General features: G+C 44.1%; 1 protein-coding gene across 1 annotated transcript in view; it reads left to right on the forward strand.

Moving 5' to 3' along the window:
• LRCH1 (leucine rich repeats and calponin homology domain containing 1) overlaps positions 1-20,190 on the forward strand; it is a 207,490-nt gene that overhangs the window by 154,788 nt on the left and 32,512 nt on the right. Inside the window, exons 12-15 of the mRNA XM_062194174.1 lie at positions 2,302-2,391; positions 2,497-2,533; positions 8,881-8,934; positions 9,990-10,062. Coding sequence (XP_062050158.1) covers positions 2,302-2,391; positions 2,497-2,533; positions 8,881-8,934; positions 9,990-10,062 — 254 coding nt within the window. The remainder of the gene's footprint in view (positions 1-2,301; positions 2,392-2,496; positions 2,534-8,880; positions 8,935-9,989; positions 10,063-20,190) is intronic.

The raw sequence follows: 20,190 nt of genomic DNA on the forward strand, positions 1-20,190 counted from the left end.
TTCTTTTATATTTTTTAACAGATATACAAAATTGTACATATTTGGGGGGTACCATATGATGTTGTATTACATCTATATGTTCTATAATAATGGTCAATGAGGGTAAACATATTTACCTCATCAAACATTCTACATGTGAAAACATTGAAAACCCTTTCTTTTTTTAAAAACTTTTAAAAAAGAGTTTATTTACTTATTTGAGAGGTAGAGTTACAGACAATGAGAAGAAGAGACAGAAAGTTCTTCCATTCGCTGGTTCACTCCCCAACTGGCTGCAACAGCTGGAGCTGCGCTGATCCAAAGCCAGGAGCCAGGAGCTTCTTCCGGGTCTCCCACGCGAGTACAGGGGCCCAAGGAGTTGGGCCATCTTCTACCTCTTTCCCAGGCCATAGCAGAGACTGGATCAGAAGAGGAGCAGCTGGGACTAGAACGGACACCCATATGGGATGCTGGCACCACAGGCAGAGGATTAACGTACTACGCCACGGTGCTGGCCCCTGAAAATCCTTTCTTTTAGCTTTTTTTAAGAAAAATATATAATGCCTTATCATTGTTAACAGTTGTCTTACTGTGCAATATTTCTAAATTATTGCTTTTCTTTGTGCTTTAAAAATTTATATATATACTTATGTTTATATTTATATTTATTGGAGCAACAGAGAGACAGAACTCTCATCTTCTATTTCACTCTATAAACACGTACAATAGCAGGACTGGGCCAAGCCAAAGCCAGGAGCCTGGAACTCAGTCTGAGTCTCCCAGAGAGGCAGCTGGGCCCCAAGTACTTGAGCCAACATCTTTTCCCTCAGATGCACATTAGCAGGAAGCTGAGATTGGAAGCAGAGCCAGGACTCTGATATGAAGTGCGAGCAGCTGGGCAGTGTCTGAACTCCCACACCAAACTCCTACCCCCTTCTGTCTTCTAAACTTGACATCGCTTTTCCAGGAAACTCTCTGTACAAAGCCTAGATTGATGAGGACAGATGTCAGGTGGAGTAGCAGTGGCATGGGATCCTGGGCCTGGGACCCGATGGTCATGTGCGAGGGGTGCAAGAACTGCCTCCCTCTTGGCCTCCGTGTTGCCCTCCTCCATCCTGCAGTGGGTTGACCTCAGGGTCTCTGCATTCTTCCAGCTCTGAAATGTGCAAGGCAATGACTTGCTAAGGGTGTTGAGCAAGTCAGGATGGTTGGTGGGTGCTGCATTCTGAGTGAGAACATTCTGGAATAACTTGTTATTTAATTTTCATCTTTATGGAGTGCTTCTTTTAAATTATATCATTTTATAAACCATTGTGTGAATTTTACTTCCTCCTAAAATAATTCAGTACTTTGGCCACATTAGATCTTTCTTGTTTATCCTGAAATAATTATTGCAATGCGAAAAATCTAATTTTATAAGAATACTTCTGTGATTCAGTTTAATAATGATAAAGAAAGAGCTCTGTTTTTGCTTCTCATAAAGAGAGGGCACTTCAAGAGGTCATTTATTTCTAGTTGCCCGGGACTAATTATTAGTAGTAAAAGGTTTACACACACATTGAGTTTTTCCTTTATCTCCTATTGCACAGATCTGTTTGTTTTTTTTCTTTAGTTAAGCCATTGGTTGTAGGATTAAATTTTCAAGGTTTAACTTGAATACATCAGAAAATGTAGTTGGCTGTTGCTTTCCTGTTTTGCCTGTGTCTTTGCTTCTCTCAAGGTCTCCTTGTTGGTTTGCTGACATTTTCATAGGTTTGTATAATATGAACTCATGCCTTCAAGATGGTTTTGCAACTTTTATGTAATTCCTGGATTTATAGATGTCTTACACATCTTAGCTATCAAAATTGCAGAAATTCAGAAGCTGTGTGTAAGACATTCCAAAGGCGAAAGTGAATATCAAATTGCTTATGAATTCTTATTTTTTTAAGAGGGGGTATTAGTGTCTTACAGAGAGATCCCTCTGTTAAAACAAAATGCTATTTATACATTTACTGTGATGTATCCTTAACATCTTTACTTATTTTTTATAAATTAACGCGCTTCTAGAATAAAATGCTACATATAAAAATTGTGTCTTATCAGAAATTACTGTTATTTTGCAAAGAAGGTATATTTCAGTATCAATAGCAGATGAAAAAATTATATTTTTCTGAAATTATATATTTTTGAAACTGCTATCAGAAACATTGCATCACTTAATCTTAAAGATAAATGGAACTTTTTAAATATATCAACTTGACCAGTGTGGCCCCAACGTGTAGTAGTCATCCACCTTGCCGTGTAATCACCTTGCTGACCTGCTTCCCCCCTGCTCTTTAGATTAAGCACAGATATGACGGACAGCGGTGTTTTAAACCTGTACCCCGTGGGATCAGCAGAAGCCTTAGAATTACAAGATCCTGCACTAAAGTACGTTTGCCTTTTCAAGAGCTAAGTGTCTTTTCTCCTTCTACGTTGAAGTCTTTGGGCATTGAATTCCATTTTCTATGTTTTTCTCCCTCCCTGTTTCTACAGTGGTCAAATACAGCTGGAGACATCCCCGCGGTGTGAGGTAAGGCTGCTGTTGAAAGAGCCAGCGTTCTGTGCGTGTTCTGCTGCTGCCGGCTGTTCACCGCACTCTGAAACATCGTATGGGGTTGGGGCTGGATGTTTTCCTGCGTGAGGCCAATATTCACATTTATTCCAGACAGTTTTTCCATTTTTGTGCTTTTACCCTCATTAGTTCCAATTCTTCCAATAAAAATGAGAGTTTGCCATTTCTATCAGGTTCTCTGAATTTTTTACATTAGGTAGTCTGGCTGAGCCAGGCCACAGCAGTTAAGACACATGGGGAACCTGCTCTGTATGTTCAGAAACTGGAGTAGGGACATTCCTTGTAGATTTTATTTTATTTTTATTTATTTATTTTTTTGACAAGCAGAGTGGACAGTGAGAGAGAGAGAGAGAGAGAGAAAGGTCTTCCTTTTGCCGTTGGTTCACCCTCCAATGGCCGCTGCGGCCGGTGCGCTGCAGCAGGCGAACCACACTGATCTGAAGGCAGGAGCCAGGTGCTTATCCTGGTCTCCCATGCGGGTGCAGGGCCCAAGCACTTGGGCCATCCTCCACTGCACTCCCGGGCCACAGCAGAGAGCTGGCCTGGAAGAGGGGCAACTGGGACAGAATCCGGTGCCCTGACCGGGACTAGAACCCAGTGTGCCGGCGCCGCAAGGCAGAGGATTAGCCTATTGAGCCACGGCGCTGGCCTTCCTTGTAGATTTTAGAGCCACAGTAGAAGTCTCTGAACTGGCCAGATGAACATAAGCTAGAAGAGACCTGGAAGACGGGAACTAGCAATTTGGAGAGAATATTGTAAAGAGAAACAGGGGACAGGGGACAGGTGGGCTGGTGGAGTGACATGGAGTGAAATTCTGTAGGCTGTGGAGAAAACAGTTTGCACATAAAACTGCAGATGATACTGCAAGGTGCCAAAGAAAGATGAAGTTGCCCCAGTCATAGAGAAAGATTTGAGCTGGTAATCTGGAAGTGTAACAGAGTTTACAGCTGTTTCATCCTTTCTTAGTGAATGGGCTTAGAATGGCTAATTTTGGGTGCCAAGATTGGCCATAAACCAGTTTACACCACCTGAGGTGTCTGCCCACATCCTGTAGCTGAGTGTCTCTATTAAAAAAAAAAACAGAGGAGAGAGTATGATTTCACTGTTAAGTGCAGTGACACGGAATTATGTTGGGTCTCATCTCGAAAGACTTGCTAACTGTGGGCAAATTAATTATCTTCTCTAAGTGTAACATTCATTGTTAATTAGGATCAATAATAATAACTATTGCAAAGATCAAATGAGATGATTCAAGAAAGGTCTCACACATAAGGCTAAGCGTTAGGCGTTGCTCTCCTACTCTGTTGCTGTCGCTGATGTAGTCTTTAGAATGCGTCATAGTGCTGCTATCTCCCTGGTTGGAGGCATCACTGAATTACCCAGTAGTGGAACATCAGGAAGTCTTTTACTTGCAGGCTGCCCTACCCTGAACCCATTTCTTGGAGCTGTCCAAATGAGATTGATTTTAGGTTTTGTGCAGACTTACTTTTTTTATATAAAGCTTCTTATGTGGAAATAATTTTGAGCTTATGAAAAAGATTGCAAAAAATTTACAGTCTATAAAAAGTTTCAAAAACTCACAATCTTGTACCCAAATTTCCCAGTTGTTGACATTCTACCAATTTGCTGCTGTGTGATTTGTCGCCCACCTCCACCCCTCTCTCAGCTTCTCTCTCTCCTCACACACATATGTGTAGATCTTTTTCTGAAATACTTTGGATTAGGTTTCATATATCATAGTCCTTTACCCCTAAATATTTCAGTGTGTTTTCTTTTATTTTTATTTGAAAAACAGAGAGAGATGGAGAGAGGTCTTCCATCTGCCGGTTCCCTCTCCAAATGTCCTCAACAGCCAGGACTGGGCTAGACTGAAGCCAAGAGCCCGGCACTACATCCAGGTCTCCCACATGCACGGCAGGAACCCAAGTGCTTGAGCCATCAGCTGCCGACTCCCAGGGTCTGCATTTACAGGAAGCTGGATCAGCAGCAGAGTAGCCGGGAGTCCAATCAGGCACTCAGATATGGGATGAGGGCTTCCCAGGCAGTAACTCCGCTGCAGCACCCGAAGTACCCAAAGTTCCCCTTCTCTGGGTGTGTTCTAAGAGCAGGAATTGTATCTTACATAACCTCATTTCAGTTTTCAGCTTCATAAATTACAGTGACAACATGTTGTCACTACTCTTCCATCTATACTCCTTGTTTGTCAGTTGATCAAATGATAGATACTGTTCAAAGCATTTTCCCCAGTCTAGTGGCAGGTGGTATGTTCATTTGTCAGGAATCCACAGCCTCCTTTAACCTGGAAGGAACATTTCCCTACCTTCTTTGATTTTTCTGAAGTTTTGAAGAACAGAGGCTTCCTCTTTTTTTTTTTAAATAAGAATATGACCCATTTTGTGCTTGTCTGATGTTTCCTCATGATTAGGTTGAAGTTCTGCAACCTTATTTGGATATTGAATAGTTGATATTGTGTCCTTGGGGTATCACATTTGGGGCTACTCTAAGTCCATCTGTCCCTTATTGGTGATGTTAATTTGGCATGTATTTCTGATTTTTTTATACTAGGTCTTTCTGTATGCCAAACTTTTATATAAGGATACGTACTTCAGAAAGTTTGCAGAAAAGTGGAAATAAAAAATAAATTTAGGAGAGGGCATTTTGGTGCAGTGTTGCCAGTTGGGATACCAATATCCCATATTGGAGTATACCTAGGTTTGAGTCCTGGCTTCACTCTCAATTCCTGCAAATGAACACCCTTAGAGGCAGCAGGTGGGGCCCTGCCACTCACATGGAAGACCCAGATTGAGTTCCAGGCTCCTGAACTTGACCTGGTTTAGCCACAGCTGTTGCAGGCATTTGGGAAGTGAATCAGAAAATGGAAAGTCAGTCTCCCTCTCTCTCTTTCTCTCTCTCTCTCGCAACTAACTAAATAAATAAAAATTTAAATAAAAAACATACACGCAAAAAGCTTTTTGAAATCAATACATAGTTTTTTCATAATCCACATTTTCTTTGAACTTGTTAAAGACCCCTCATCTGCATGGATTTCAAAAGTTTTCACCAAAAGAAACATCTTTCAATTCTGTTTTCCATGAACTTTTTAATGTACTGTCAGAGGTTCTCATTATTTTGTTCCTTCAGCAAATATTCACTGAATGTCAGCCACATGTCAAGCACCACTCTGGACACTGTAGAAGTAACAGTGAACAAAGCAAAGTCATCTTTGTTCTTATGAGTTTGTGCCCCAGATGAAGTTCTAGCCAAAGGTAGGAGCTCTTGTGTCCAATTTACTGATGGAGAACATGAAACTCAAGAAGCCCAGGTGCTGGCTGGGCCACTTCTGTGGTCAGTGGGTAGGCTCTGCTTTTGCTGTAACATACTGCCTTCCCATGCTGGAGACCAATGGTACACATGGTCATGCCATACATACCTTAGTGGGGCCTGATTGCATCATACCTCTTAAGAGCAGGCATTGGCCTGCGGGGAGAGGCCGTAGTACTTACGTGTGCATGAAAATGCAGCAATGGCGATGGAGTATGGAAGGAACAGGTGATGAGTTCATAGCCAATCTAGAGGAGCCCAGTTCCCAGTTTGTCTAGGTCTGGTTTTCATCTCATCTTCTACTCTAATAACAATGATTGAATGTCTTTTGTTGGTGTTGTGACTTAACTTGCCAATTCAAAGAGTTACTAAGAATTGCAGCTGATAGTAAACATTTCGGTGGAGTTGAAAAAGAAATGTTTAACATGTCACATTCCCATCCTGTCAGTGCAAGATAGTTTTAATGTATAGCATGCTCTCATTCCCATCAGCGAAAGTATACTGTATCTACATTTTTTAAAGTGGATTTTTATGCGACTTTTTGATCCCCTCTTTTTTTTGATCTCCCGTTATCCTTCTTTCTCAGTCAAATGGCTCAGACCCTCCAGTACAGCATGATTAGTTATTCAGGGTCTGTGGAACAGAAGGGAAAAGAAAGGGAAGGGAACAGGAAACAGACAGGAAGGAACAGGTTTGGTGAGCAGAATTTCAGCGTCCCCGCTCACTTGATGTGCTGGCCTCTGCGTCTTCGTTGGTAGCTGAATTCCTGATGCAAGTCAATATATGTATGCTCCGAAATGCATTTCATTGTGCGTGTGTAGATTGCAACTTCTCTGACGTTTTGCTCTGTGCTCATGAAACCACATGGACTTCGCTGAAGCTCAGTTGTGCTTGCATCATTCAGTTATTGGAGAAGCCTAGTGGCATGCTAATGTAAAATTTGATTTCCAGGGAATGTATCAATCATTCAGTCGGTTCCATGTCCCTAACTTGCTTTTATTTTTTTATTTTTATTTATTTATTTGACAGGCAGAGTGGACAGTGAGAGAGAGACAGAGAGAAAGGTCTTCCTTTGCTGTTGGTTCACCCTCCAATGGCCGCCGCGGCCGGCGCACCGCGCTGATCCGAAGGCAGGAGCCAGGTGCTTCTCCTGGTCTCCCATGGGGTGCAGGGCCCAAGCACTTGGGCCATCCTCCACTGCACTCCTGGGCCATAGCAGAGAGCTGGCCTGGAAGAGGGGCAACCGGGACAGAATCCGGCGCCCCGACCGGGATCAGAACCTGATGTGCCGGCGCCGCGAGGCGGAGGATTAGCCTGTTGAGCCATGGCGCCAGCCCCCTAGCTTGCTTTTAATGAGGAGTGTGTTGATTCCATCAACCAGCCAGCCATTAACCTGGTCAACACTGAACTGCAAAAGCCCAGGGCTCCATGCTACGAGGGCCTCTGAGCCAGTTACTGCACACTTTTCTCCACAGTGCGTTTTCTGCTGGAATCAGGCAGATTGTACACACAGGAGGTATGAGGTATAGCCTACCTAGGGTACAGGTAGTCAGTAGAAAAAATTAGAGGAAGGGGTCACACCTGAAGTTACTTGTTAGCAGTTCTAAGTCATTTTTTAAAGGGACATTAACGATATTTCATTCTAAAAATACATTTTTCCCTTGGATTTTTTTCAAGGACAGGAATATTTTCAGTAGCACTCCTCAATGACAAATAAAAATTGGCATCTTAAAGTTATATTTGTGTGGTAGGATATATGAAGAAGCTTATATTGGCTATCACCAAATTGTTAAAAAAAAAATTATTTATTTGAAAGGTAGAGTTACAGAGAGAGAGAAGGAGAGACAGAGAGAGAGATCTTCCATCCACTGGTTCACTCCCCAAACAGTGGCAACAACCGGGGTGAGCCAAGCCGAAGCTGGGAGCCAGGAGCTTCTTCCAGGTCTCCCAAATGGGTGCAAGGGCTCAAGGACTTGGGCCATCTTCTGCTGTTTTCCCAGACACATTAGCAGGAGCTGGATCGGAAGTGGAGCAGCTGGGACTTGAACAGACACCCATATGGGATGCTGGCGCTGCAGGCCACAGCTTTAACCCGCTGCTCCACAGCACCAGCCCCTATCACCAAAGTTTTTGTTAAGCTGGATCAGTGGGGCTCTTGGTTGCCATGCACAAAAGGCTAAACTAGACTGCGCCCCTTGTGGGTCCCTTGTCTTTGTGTCCCTCTCATGCTGAATTTCCAGGGCTCTTGCCTCAGTCACGGATCCTTACCGTGTCCAGAGAGTATCTGGCCACCCTCGTGGGCTCCTGTGCCCCATAAATAATAATGAGCTTCAAATCTGTTGGCTTAGGCTCCAAGCCCCTTCCCCATCTCCCAGTGTGCAGATCTTGTTCCCAAGCCCCGAGCTTGTCTTTCTCTGGTGGCTGAACCGAAGCTGTCAAGGCCTCCTGAACTGCTTGGCACCCTCAGGGGTAGTCAGTGACCCCCAATACCCACCCGGCCCCTCCTGCTGGAGACCTGGCTGTCATATGGACAGTTACAGACAGTGCGTGCTCTGGCATGGAACTTTCCCTACACTCTTCTCTTAACCTTTGGTTGCCACATGAGTAAACTGATGTTGAACTGACCGCATTGAAGGGCCAAGTGTGTGTATCGATTAAAAGTTCCCAGTGTGATTCTGTGTATATCAGAATTACTACCTTGGATTGTTTATAAAACCCATAGCTCGGTAGGCTACGGAGGCAAGGTGATAATCACAAATACCTTGGAATGGTCACCTGGTGCTTTGGATTTTTCTACAAATAGAGCTGCTGATTCTGAAAAAATGGAAGTCTGACCTACTTAGCTGTTTAGCACATTAACTAATTAATTCGGTGTATAGTCATTGTGTGCCTATGGGTCAGGGATGAGGTAAGAAAGATGGCCTTCTTGGCTCATCAGTTTCATGGTCTAATATAACATATAGTGCATTTTATTCTTCTTTCAGGTGCAGAGTGATCCCACATTGCAGAGTAACGGGAGCCAGTATTCTGCTAATGAGGTAAATTTCCTGAAGATTAATAGAAGCGAAGGAATTTCATGCCGGCCGAATGAGACTGTCTTCTGCAGAAATAGATCATCTCACCCTGTTATGATTAATGAGTTAATTGAAGAGTCTCTGGGGGATCCATCTCACTCTGCTTAGCTGCCATAGCCTTCTCTGGCCCTAATCATACTTCAAGATTAGTTTTGTGAGAGGTGTTTTCTTTTTTCTTTTTCTTTCTTTATTTTATTTTATTTTTTTTTTGACAGGCAGAGTGGACAGTGAGAGAGAGACAGAGAGAAAGGTCTTCCTTTGCCGTTGGTTCACCCTCCAATGGCTGCCACGGCCGGTGCATCGCGCTGATCTGAAGGCAGGACCCAGGGGCTTCTCCTGGTCTCCCATGGGGTGCAGAGCCCAAGCACTTGGGCCATCCTCCACTGCACTCCCTGGCCACAGCAGAGAGCTGGCCTGGAAGAGGGGCAACCGGGATAGAATCCGGTGCCCCAACCGGGACTAGAACCCGGTGTGCCAGCGCCGCAAGGCAGAGGATTAGCCTGTTAAGCCACGGCGCCGGCCGAGAGGTGTTTTCAAAAACAAGCCAGGGGACGTCTTTACAGAAAGCAGAATGAAAATTGCTCAAACAGGCAGCGTTTCGAATGTCCTGTTTGGGTGCATGGTTCTGTGTGTGGGTTCTCTGGATGGTGAGAGACCCGGATGTTGTTTTCTGTTTCTCATCTGGCTGCATTAACACCCGTCTTCATGGGAGGCATACAGTTACGCCCCGGGGAGAGGTGGCTTCCCAGTTCCATGCCATTGTGAAGCATTTTTATAATGAACCAAAAAAATAATAATAATGCTAATCAAGCCGGTCACCTAAAGACAACATTCTGCTGCCTACGCCCTGGAAACATTTGCAGAGAGTTTTTTTTTTTTTTTTTTTTTGTAAAGGCAGGACTTCATTGCACACCAGCGTGTGCAAAGCAGGAGTGGTTTTACTATAATCCTTGAACATGCAGAAGCACCCAGAGTTCTGCTTCGGTTTTCAATAACGCTTTTCCCTTTCGATGCCACAGCTGAGAGAGAACTCTCCTGCAGTCTCTCCTACCACAAACAGCGGAGCTCCGTTCGGCCTGAAGCCTCGATCAGGTAAATGCAAACCTCCACCCCTTCTCACACTAAATAAGTCCGTGGTTTCTACTTAGCCTTGTCAGTGTATTCATGATTAGTGTGAACATCCTTGTCAGTTCTGGCCTGCTGGGGTCCTGGCATCAGAACCTGGCAGCAGCTCTGGGAGATCGGAGTTGGCAGCTTCGTTTCCAGGGAATCAGGTGTTCAGTCCCCGTCGTCAGGCATGGACGTCTTTCTTTTTGAATTAGAGCAAAGGAGAAAACAAAGAGGGTGGGTGCATGCATGTGGGGAAGAAAGAATGTACTGGGATTTTTTACCCAAGGAAGACAAAGTAGCTGCCCCTTCTCCACACCCGGTGGGCCCTGGCCCTCTGCTGAGTTAAAGGGTAGCCTCTGGGTGAGAGACCCCATCCTAAGACATCCCTCACTTGCTCTCTGAGCCTGGTGTGTTGTCCTCTGTATTTGCTCTGTCAACAGTGATCATTTCAAGGCTTGCAGGAGTGGTCAGCAATCATTTTTTTAAGTCTTCTGGAAAAACATTCTGCTTACATTACCTACCTTATTCACAGAAGTAGAGCAATCTGCATCATTCATAACTACTGATCCTAAAAAGGAAGGTTCTCTGTAGAAAACCTAGTTCTTTTGATTTTCACATTTATTTAAGGTTCTGGTGCTGTCTGCCTTCTTGTATGACTTTCTTTGTTTTGGAATTTTTGATTGTTTGCTATCTAATAGCACACATGCACTCCTAATGCTTCTAAGCCAGCACTAACAAAGAATTCAGACACTTTTGAGTGAAAACTTATAAAGAACTCAGATGTTGTTGGGTTTTGCAGTAGAGTGTGTTGACAGCAGAAGACGTTGGGCATGTGTATATCTTGGAAAAAAGGCACCCCCTCAGGAAGAAAGAAACAAAGATGATTCTTTAAGAGGAAGTGTTTTTCCTTCTCAAGTTGATGAATGAGTAGCATGTGGCCAGGTGTAGTGGTTTCCTGGAAGTTGGAACAAGGCTCCTAAGGAAAACGCTGTTGAGAAAATGCTTGAGCATGAAGAGAATTAGTATGTATTTTGTGGAGAAGCAAATTGGACGTGAAATAAGACTGCAGTGGCTGGTGTTTGGAGCCAAGCCTATGTGGCCTGAGCTGGCAGGGTGGGCCTTGGCTGCGCCACTTCTGCGCCCTCGGCTGTGTCTGGGTGCACACCTCCTCCATGCCTTCCACGAGGGCCGCTGGACGTCATTCTGGGCGACAGACTTTCTCCTAAACTTTCTAGACAGTTTTACACAACCTAGAATATTTCACAATGGAGCACATCACACGTCGAGGGGACCTCCAAAGAACAATATTCTTTTGAATGTGCGACTTTGCAATTTAGTTGTAAAATTGCTTCAGTGACTTTTTTGCTGCTTTTATGGAGTCCAGAGTCAACTGACCGAAGTTAGGGTGTGCACTGTACTGGCACTGCGAAACCATTTAGATTCTTTGAGGCGGTGAGAACTAAGCAGAGTATTTATTTCAAACCACAGAAAACAAAGGTCATTTCCTCCCCAGGCATCCACCCTTACAACAGTGCTAACCAGTGTGGAAATTGTTCTGGTTGTTGAAAGCTCTGTGGAGTTTGGTTGCTCTAACTAATGCTGATTTATCTCCAGGAACAGCAAGTGACAATATTATAACTCTGTAAAACTAGCATTATGTATTGGGAATTTTTTTTTCACTTTAATAAGCAACTTTTAAATATGAGAGTGTTATTTTTCACATTTTTCTGGAGACTAATACACGTAGTCATATTAATTAGAGATCATATGCTGTAAATAGAACCACCATTTTTGATTGAGTAGCTTTGGAATGCTTAAAGCCAAGTAATTTTTTATTTTAAAATTAAGTATATGGATTTATGTGATTGCTGTGTTATAAATAAAAGCAGTCTGCTCAAATTAGCAAGTTGAAATAGCCGCATAGATTTTTAAAGTAGATTAATAGTTTTCTAAAAATGAAACATTTTTTCTCATCTGTGTTTTCCCCCCAAAGAAGCTAGTGCAGTACTCAAGTATGTATTCTGAGGACCACGTCCATTTGTTTTCACCAGCCATGCCTTATGATCGGATTACAGATTATGGCGCTCTTTCCTAAATTTGAAATTACTATTTAAATATTCAGTGCAAATGTAAGAGATGTCATCATTTCATAAATGACCAACTTAAGAAATTCTTGAAATTGATATTTACTGGCTAAGCGGATTTTTAAATTAAGTAGACCCTATGAGTACCCCACCCCACTCCCCTAAAGCATTGAAGGAGATGGCAAGAGTTGAAGCAAGAGATTCAGCTGTCAATAAAGCCTGCCAGTAGACTTGCAGATTTCTTTGGAAAGAAATAATTTTGTGTCCGACTAGTGTTGGGGAGAATTTTAGCTATTTAGAAAGGTGTCGGTGAGATCTTTGGCCTATAGTGGTGTAACCCGTGGCTGCTCTTTCTCTCTGCGGACACGACTCGCTAGTCCTCTGAGTCTAGGGGCCTACAGAACTGTTAAGACGAACAGTGTTATCTGCATGCCAATATGTGATTGATGAGTACTAACATTCCGTTTTTGTCATTCTTTTTATTCCATGCGCCACCCTTCATTCTCCTCCTATATCGTACATTTGAAATTAAATCCCATATAAATGAAACCCACTTCATTCCATTCGCCCCTTATGCCATTTGTGAAATGCTGCTGCCCCTTTGGTTTTCCCTGGTCCTTGTGCAACTATACGCGGACTGGCTCTCTCGCTCTCCTGCAGACCCAGCCCTCATTCTCCCTCCTATCTCCTTCAACAAACTTACACAGGCACAAACATGGGACAACTCTAGCTACAGTGTTCCATCTGCAGGAGACAGTGACAATGGTAGGTGGCTTTGTACCTCTTCTTCAATGTTCTCATTAATGAGCCAATACTGAGCTGTCTGTTCTGTGCAGCCGGAGATAGCGTGTGTTCACCTGCGTGCTTGGTACGTACGACAAAGGAAGCGTAAGCTTGAAAGGGAAACCCAGAAAGCTGCATGTGGGTGATTATCTAGCCGACTGTTAAACTACAGTTTAATTATCTCCACTATTCTGGGTTTGGTGGAGACCTGACATTCCTTTCTTTCCTAGCTTTTCTGCTTGGGTGTCTGGGTTTGGTGGCTTGGCTACAACCATGTGGGGTTTGCACATTTGGAATATCTCTGCTTGCTCTGCACCTGAACTAAATGCTTCAAGAGTTGGATCTTTTATGATCTGTACTTAACCATAGGCAATTTTTAAGGTAATTAAAAAGGTTACTTGACTGATCCTGAGTGTTGCACAGAAAATAATGTTAATGTTGAGAACTGTCTAAAATGAAGAAAAATCACTTGCCTTCTCTTTTTTATTTTAAAAATTATTTGTACATTTTGACTTTTGATAGTTTCTGGCACATAAGTTCATTTGTAAAATATTCAAGAATGATAACTTAGCCTGAGAACCAAATGTGTGAATAAAAAATTGAGGACATCCAACTAGGATTAATATGACTGTCTCAGTTTTGTGCCATTAAATACCTAAATAGCCTAAAACATAAAAATAAAACAAACAGAATTGTCTGGGTCTATACACCACATATATCTCAGTCTCCAAATGCTGGTTAAATTTTAAACATTTTACTTCAAGATGCACATTGATAAAGATAATATGAAGCAGTGTGATTTATAGGGAAGGCAAGTGAGAGGTAATCACAGTGAAAATACAATAGGATGATACAGTTTCAGATAATAGGATGACACGTTTTCTGATAACACTTACTTGTTTCTGAGGTTGTTATATGCAATACTTGGGAAATATGTCATTAAAACAGTTGCTGTGATTTCTGATTAAAATTCAACCAAATATGATACTATGGTTTCCTTATATAGAAGGAAGTATAGTTATAAAAGGAATTTTAGTATTGCATAAATTTCTGAATTTTTTTAACTGAAAATCCATATGATTAAGAAACAACAGGAGTGAAACAAACCCCTCTGTAGATCGTGCTGTTGTTAATGTTGGAAGCCAGAGAGGGCCACTTGGAAGCTTCCTCGGTAAACTATTCCTTTACTTAAACATAAAAATTAGAGGAGTGGAGGCCTTTTTGTTTTTCAAAGCAGGGCTATTTATGGGTCTGGTGTTGTTGAAAGGAAATAAAGCTGAGAGTGAAAGATTTATGTCTGATTTGGTATTTCCTTAGAAATGATATCTGACACCAAAGCAGTTTTTTTTTTTTTTTTTTAAAGTTGGGAAAGAATTAGATGTCTCCCGTGGCAGTAGAATTTCTGAACTGAACAAAACCAGAAAGGTGAGGTGAGCTGCTTGGGTCAGCCCTAACCCTTCAGAGTCTCCTCTCTGTGAGATCCACGTCCATTGTGCGGGTGTTCACTGTGCACACTCTGTGCCCCGGGGTAAGCCAGGCTACCTTCTTTTTATGAAAAATTCTGAGATTTCCATAGGAAAGAATCATCGTGGAAATCTTGGTGAAAATAAAAGAGCCTTCCCACCATTCCTGGGCATTGTAGTCTGTGCGTGAAACTTCCAGGGATGCACGTGAGGTTCTGAAGCGGAATCCCATTAGTAAGAAAAGGATTGTAGCCGGCGACGCGGCTCACTAGGCTAATCCTCCGCCTTGCGGCGCCGGCACACCGGGTTCTAGTCCCGGTCGGGGCGCCGGTTCTGTCCCGGTTGCCCCTCTTCCAGGCCAGCTCTCTGCTATGGCCCAGGAAGGCAGTGGAGGATGGCCCAAGTGCTTGGGCCCTGCACCCCATGGGAGACCAGGAGAAGCACGTGGCTCCTGCCATCGGATCGGCGCGGTGCGCCGGCCGCAGCGCATCTACTGCGGCGGCCATTGGAGGGTGAACCAACAGCAAAAGGAAGACCTTTCTCTCTGTCTCTCTCTCACTGTCCACTCTGCCTGTCAAAAAAAAAAAATTAAAAAAGAAAAAAAGAAAAGGATTGTTTCCGGTGTTCACCTGGACCTGTGCATCATGCCAGTGGTCTGGTGGCTGTCATCTGCCCTAAGGCGCCCCAGGCAGCGGATGATTTTCTGTGTGGTAGGAATTCTCTGCAGCTATCTGTGCAGGTTCCTGGAGCTGATGATTCCTGTGCACCTTCATTCTCTGTGCCGAGCGTTGCCTGGTAACTGGAACACATGTTGTCGTACAGGCTGCGAGTGGAAGAGGCTGTACTGTGGGTCCACAGGGGTGCGTGCTGGTGTGTCCAGAGGCGCGCGGCCCACTTTTTATGCTGTCCAGGCTGGTTCCTCTGAAGGAAAAGATCCCATTCGGGGGCCTCTCTTCATCTTTCAAAGCTGACTTCCACAGCACGTTTGTTGCCTCATAGTCCGCAGGTGTCTCACCCTTTCCAAATGAGAGGCATCTTATGGCCAGCTCGCCCTAACATAATGCTGGCTGACTTTCACTTATATGTTCTAGTTATTCTTTTTGGGGTCAGGTTGGCATTTTGTGTACCTCTCTCACGGTCTTGCTTTCTGGAAGAATCCCTCTTTTACTTAAATTCTCGCCGATGCTTCATTCCCACTCTCTCTCATTTTAAATCCCGCATTTTCTCTGAAGTGATTTTTCCAAGAGACTCTTTCAGTGGGGAACTGGTGAGAAGGCGCTTGGGAGTTTGGGTTCCCACAGTCCCCGAAGTTCTGCCTCCATCCCGAGAGGGCTGGAGAGGTGGAAGTGTGTCTTGTTCTGCGCCAGCTTTGCCCTGGTTTCTTCCTAACCTGAAAACATAATTTCGGCTCCTTGCCTTGCCCTTGCACTTTCTCCCCCTGGTCCTTTCTCTTTGGAGTTAAGACCCTTCCTGTCTTCTTCTAAATCATTTTTGCTTTTTCCCTTGCCATGAATTAATGAGTGCTAATTTATCCACAGTTCAAGTTGATATTTAACTAATCACCTTGAAAATGAATGAACAGACATGTCAGTCCTGAGCCAGTGCATAGACAGCTTCCTTCATTTCTTTACACTCATCTTTCACTAAGGTATTATGTTTCCCATTACAAAGAAAATAATAAAAAAAAGGAAATGGAGGATGTCAGAGTTCTTGCAGGGTTCTCCACTCTGGCTTTATGTTAGAATCGCCTAGGTCCTGTCCCTTTATGTGATGTTGTATTCAAGTGAGGTTGAAAGCCACTGAATTAAGTAGATTGCCCAAGACCAGAGAGTGGAAACTGGAGCATTTTTGAGGACAGAGAATGTGTTTAGTTCCTCTGGGGACAGAAGGGAATGAATGAGTGATCTGCTCAGATTTATAATTCACAGTAGCCTGGATATAAAGGTCATTCTATTTTTTCAAAGCCACTAGTTGCTACCCTTGAATTTGTTTATCTTAAACATCACACCCTATCTAGGTTCATAACTTTCAAAGAGAAGGTGAAAGCTAACTTTCAAAATCTCAAGTTTCTACTCAGAAGAAATCTCTCACTGAGTTAAATTGAGACAATGACTACGGATTGGTGCTTTTTACATAAAGAGTGCATTTCAGGCAATAATTAAATGATGAAGTGCATTTGGGGCGAGTTTGCGAGCAGCAGGCTTTCTTTGCTGAACTAAGAGTTGTTCTCCAGCAGCTGGAGACATGGTCTTGTGTACATCCTTGAGCGCCCACAGAGCGCCTGCTGCACTTACCATTGATACAGCTCGTAAAAGACAGACAAGATCCATTCTCAAGGAACTGACTTCAGAGTCTAAAGTATTCAGACCTCGAGTCTGAGCTTACAGAGGAAAAGTGCAGCTGATTGGTTGTCAGGACAGGCTTGTCTCTGCAAACATACTGTCCGGATAGCATGAGCTTCGAAAGAGGCAGCATTTGAAACACCCATTTCGTTTATTCATTCCACACACTCATCCTGCCCCACCCTCTGTTTTGTGGTACCGCGGTGGAGGAGAACCAGTTGGCAGAAGCTAACAGTTTGTGACGGAGGCAGATAAGTCTGTGTCGTCAGACAAAAGGGGGTGAGAGAGTTTTGGACATGAGAAAGTTTCATACGTTCATAGGAGGGTGCTTCGCTTGGCCTGAGTGCAGGGAGGACAGCGAAGGAAAAGGCAGAGACAATGCGAACATCAGGGGAACTTGACCAGTACCTGCAAGGATGGGTTTGGATTTTTTTTTTTTTTTTGTCTTTGCTTGTTTGTGTTTAAAGAGTTACTTGAAAGGCAGAGTAACAGAGAGAGAAGAAGGAGAGAGAGACAGAAACACAGATCCCCTATCCATTGGTTCCCTCCCCAAATGGCCACACAACAGCCAAGCTTGGGCCGAGCCAGAGCCAGAAGCCAGGACTCCATCTTGCTCTCCCATGTGGTGACAGGCCCCAAGCGCTTGGGCCGTCTTCCAGGGCCTTTCCAGGCACATTGGCAGGGAGCTGGATTAGAAGCGGAGGAGCAAGGACTTGAACCAGCGCTCTGATACAGGATGCTGGCATCCCGAGGGGTGGCTCAGCCCGCTGTCCACATGCTGGCCCCGCCCAGCAGGATGAACTTGATCTTCTTCGTGAGTGTACTCATCATTCTCTGCAGAGCTGTGCTTGCAAATTTGTCAGGTCTGCGAAATAATTACATTTACAAACAATTTACTTTTCCTTTCATTTCAGTGTTAGTTATTTGACGTATAGTAGTTAAACGTTTAATTCTCCTCCGATGTTTTAAATCACCTACCCCCTGTCTCTTCTTGAGTGCACAAAGATGCAACCACTCATACTCACTCTCCTGACCCCCCCCCCCCCCTTAAATTACACTTAAACAATCAGGATAGCACGTGGCTTGAAAGGAGGTGCTGGGAGTGGTGCTTGGCCTACCAGCTACTGTGCGGGTCAGGATGCCTGCTTTCCCCACTGGAGTGTCTGGGTTCCATTCCTGTCTCCTGACTCCAGCTTCCTGCTAATGCAGACCCTGGGAAGCAGCAAGTGATGGCTCAGGTGATGAGGTTTCTGCCTTCCACGTGGGCGTCCTGGAGTGCTCCTGCCTGTGGCCTGACTCATCTCCAGCCCTTGCAGGCATTTAAGGAAAGAATGAACGGGAGCTCTGCTTGTCCCTCTGGAGCGTAAATAAATAAATAAATAAATAAGTTATGTCACAAAAAAGCATTAGTTCACTGTAGGGCTACTTCTTAATCTAGTCTTTTAGCCTCAAGTTCAACTTGTATTCTCTTAAATTAAGTAGGGGGGATGTTGAAATGTAGTGCTATGGAATTAAGAAAACCACAATAATTCTTCCATAGATGAATTTCCTGAAGACTTGGTCACAGGATTTATGACTTAAATATTACTCAAAAGAAAAAAAATGTAAGTAATTAGAGTTACCTTAAAATTAGAGCTACCTGGGGCCGGCGCTGGGGGTGGCGCAACGGGTTAATGCCCTAGCCTGGAGCACCTCCATCCCATATGGGCACCGGTTCAAGACGCAGCTGCTCTACTTCCAACCCAGCTCTCTGCTATGGCCTGGGAAAACAGTGGAGGATGGCCCAAGTCCTTGGGAAGAAGCTCCTGGCTCCTGGCTTTGGATTGGCGTAGCTCTGGCCATTGCGGCCAGTTGGGGAGTGAACCATCGGATGGAAGACCTCTCTCTCTCCCTCTCTCTCTGCCTCTCCTCTCTCTGTGTAACTCTGACTTTCAAATAAATAAATAAATCTTTAAAAAAAAAATAGAGCTACCCAAAATCACTGTCATAACAAACCCAGAAAAATAAGCTAATAAATTTCTTATGAGCCTAAAGTTTGTTTTCAATTCTCATGTATTCCATAGTGTATAATACATTTAGAAAACTGGTAGTAATATAGTTATTTCTAATAATTTGTTATGTGTTTGAGCTGTTCATTTTACTTTTTTTAAAAAAAATATGTGACAGAGTTAGACAGTGAGAGAGAGAGAGACAGAGAGAAAGGTCTTCCTTCCATTTGTTCACCCCCCAAATGGCCACTATGGCTCTGCGCCGATCAGAAGCCAGGAGCCAGATGCTTCCTCCCGGTCTTCCACGCGGGTGCAGGGGTCCAAGCACTTGAGCCATCCTTCTCTGCCTTACCGGGCCACAGCAGAGAGCTGGACTGAAAGAGGAGCAACCGGGACAGAACCCGGCGCCCTGGGATGCCGGTGCTGCAGGCAGAGGATTAACCAGGTGAGCCACCGCGCCGGCTCCTGAGCTGTTCGTTTTAAAAACCACAATTCAGATGTTTGGAAACACTTTTTGATTGTGGAACAGTCATAAAGCAAACCCTCAAGCATGCATCTTGTATTTTTGAGATGCGCAGATATTTAAACTGAAAAGCAACACCAGGAAATCAAATGACAGCACTGTGTTATCCTGGTATCTCATAGAGACTCAGATTGTCTGCAGTTCAACAAAAGCCCACGGTTCATTTAACTTCCTGATAGCTTCATATTTGCAATGGATCCTGCCAATAGAAACACACTGAAAATACGAAGCTTGCCTTGTTAGATAAATTATCCCCAGAAGAAAAGCAAGGGAAAGCTCTACCACCAAAGAAAACGGTTACATTCTTTTAAACGGTGTTGCAGCGCCCCTTGCTGGCGTCTGTGTGAACTACCGAGCTCTGGCCACATTCCTTGACTTTTTTGGTAAATTTGGTGCCTTTGGGGGTGCGGATTATTTCTCGGTCTTACATTTAAGTATATTTCTCTTCCCAGAGCTACGCTTCGTTGGGTAGATTTCTTTTGCTTTGTTTCTGTCGAGATGCAGTAGAGGCAAGTTTAGCACGTTCTCCACTTGCTGCATGCTGCTGCGTTTGTCTCATAGCCCTTTGCTCCCTGAAACTCCCATCTCTTCCTTTCTGCCCACGCTGTCCTCCCTCTGCGGGCCTCGACTTTAGTTTTTCAGCGACTGGGCTTGCTTCCTGTGTGGTTTGGTTTTCCTGGGCCTCCGTGAAAGTCCTCTTGTGAGGTGCCTCTGGCAGTGTCTGCCTGAGGTTCCTTGGGTAGCTTCCAGCAGAGACACGCAGGCCCAGGCTGACTCCTCTCTGAGGTTCCCCAAGGCAGATGGCCTCACGGGGTAGAGCATCCTCTTTTCTCCAGCGACTGTGAGTCAGGGACTAAGGATGTGTCCACTTTCTAATAGCCCCTCGAGTATCAGCATGCTGAGTCCAACATCCTAGAGCTGATGGAG

This window comes from Lepus europaeus, chromosome 6 (genome assembly GCF_033115175.1).
Source record: "Lepus europaeus isolate LE1 chromosome 6, mLepTim1.pri, whole genome shotgun sequence".
NCBI classification, from domain to species: Eukaryota; Metazoa; Chordata; class Mammalia; order Lagomorpha; family Leporidae; genus Lepus; species Lepus europaeus.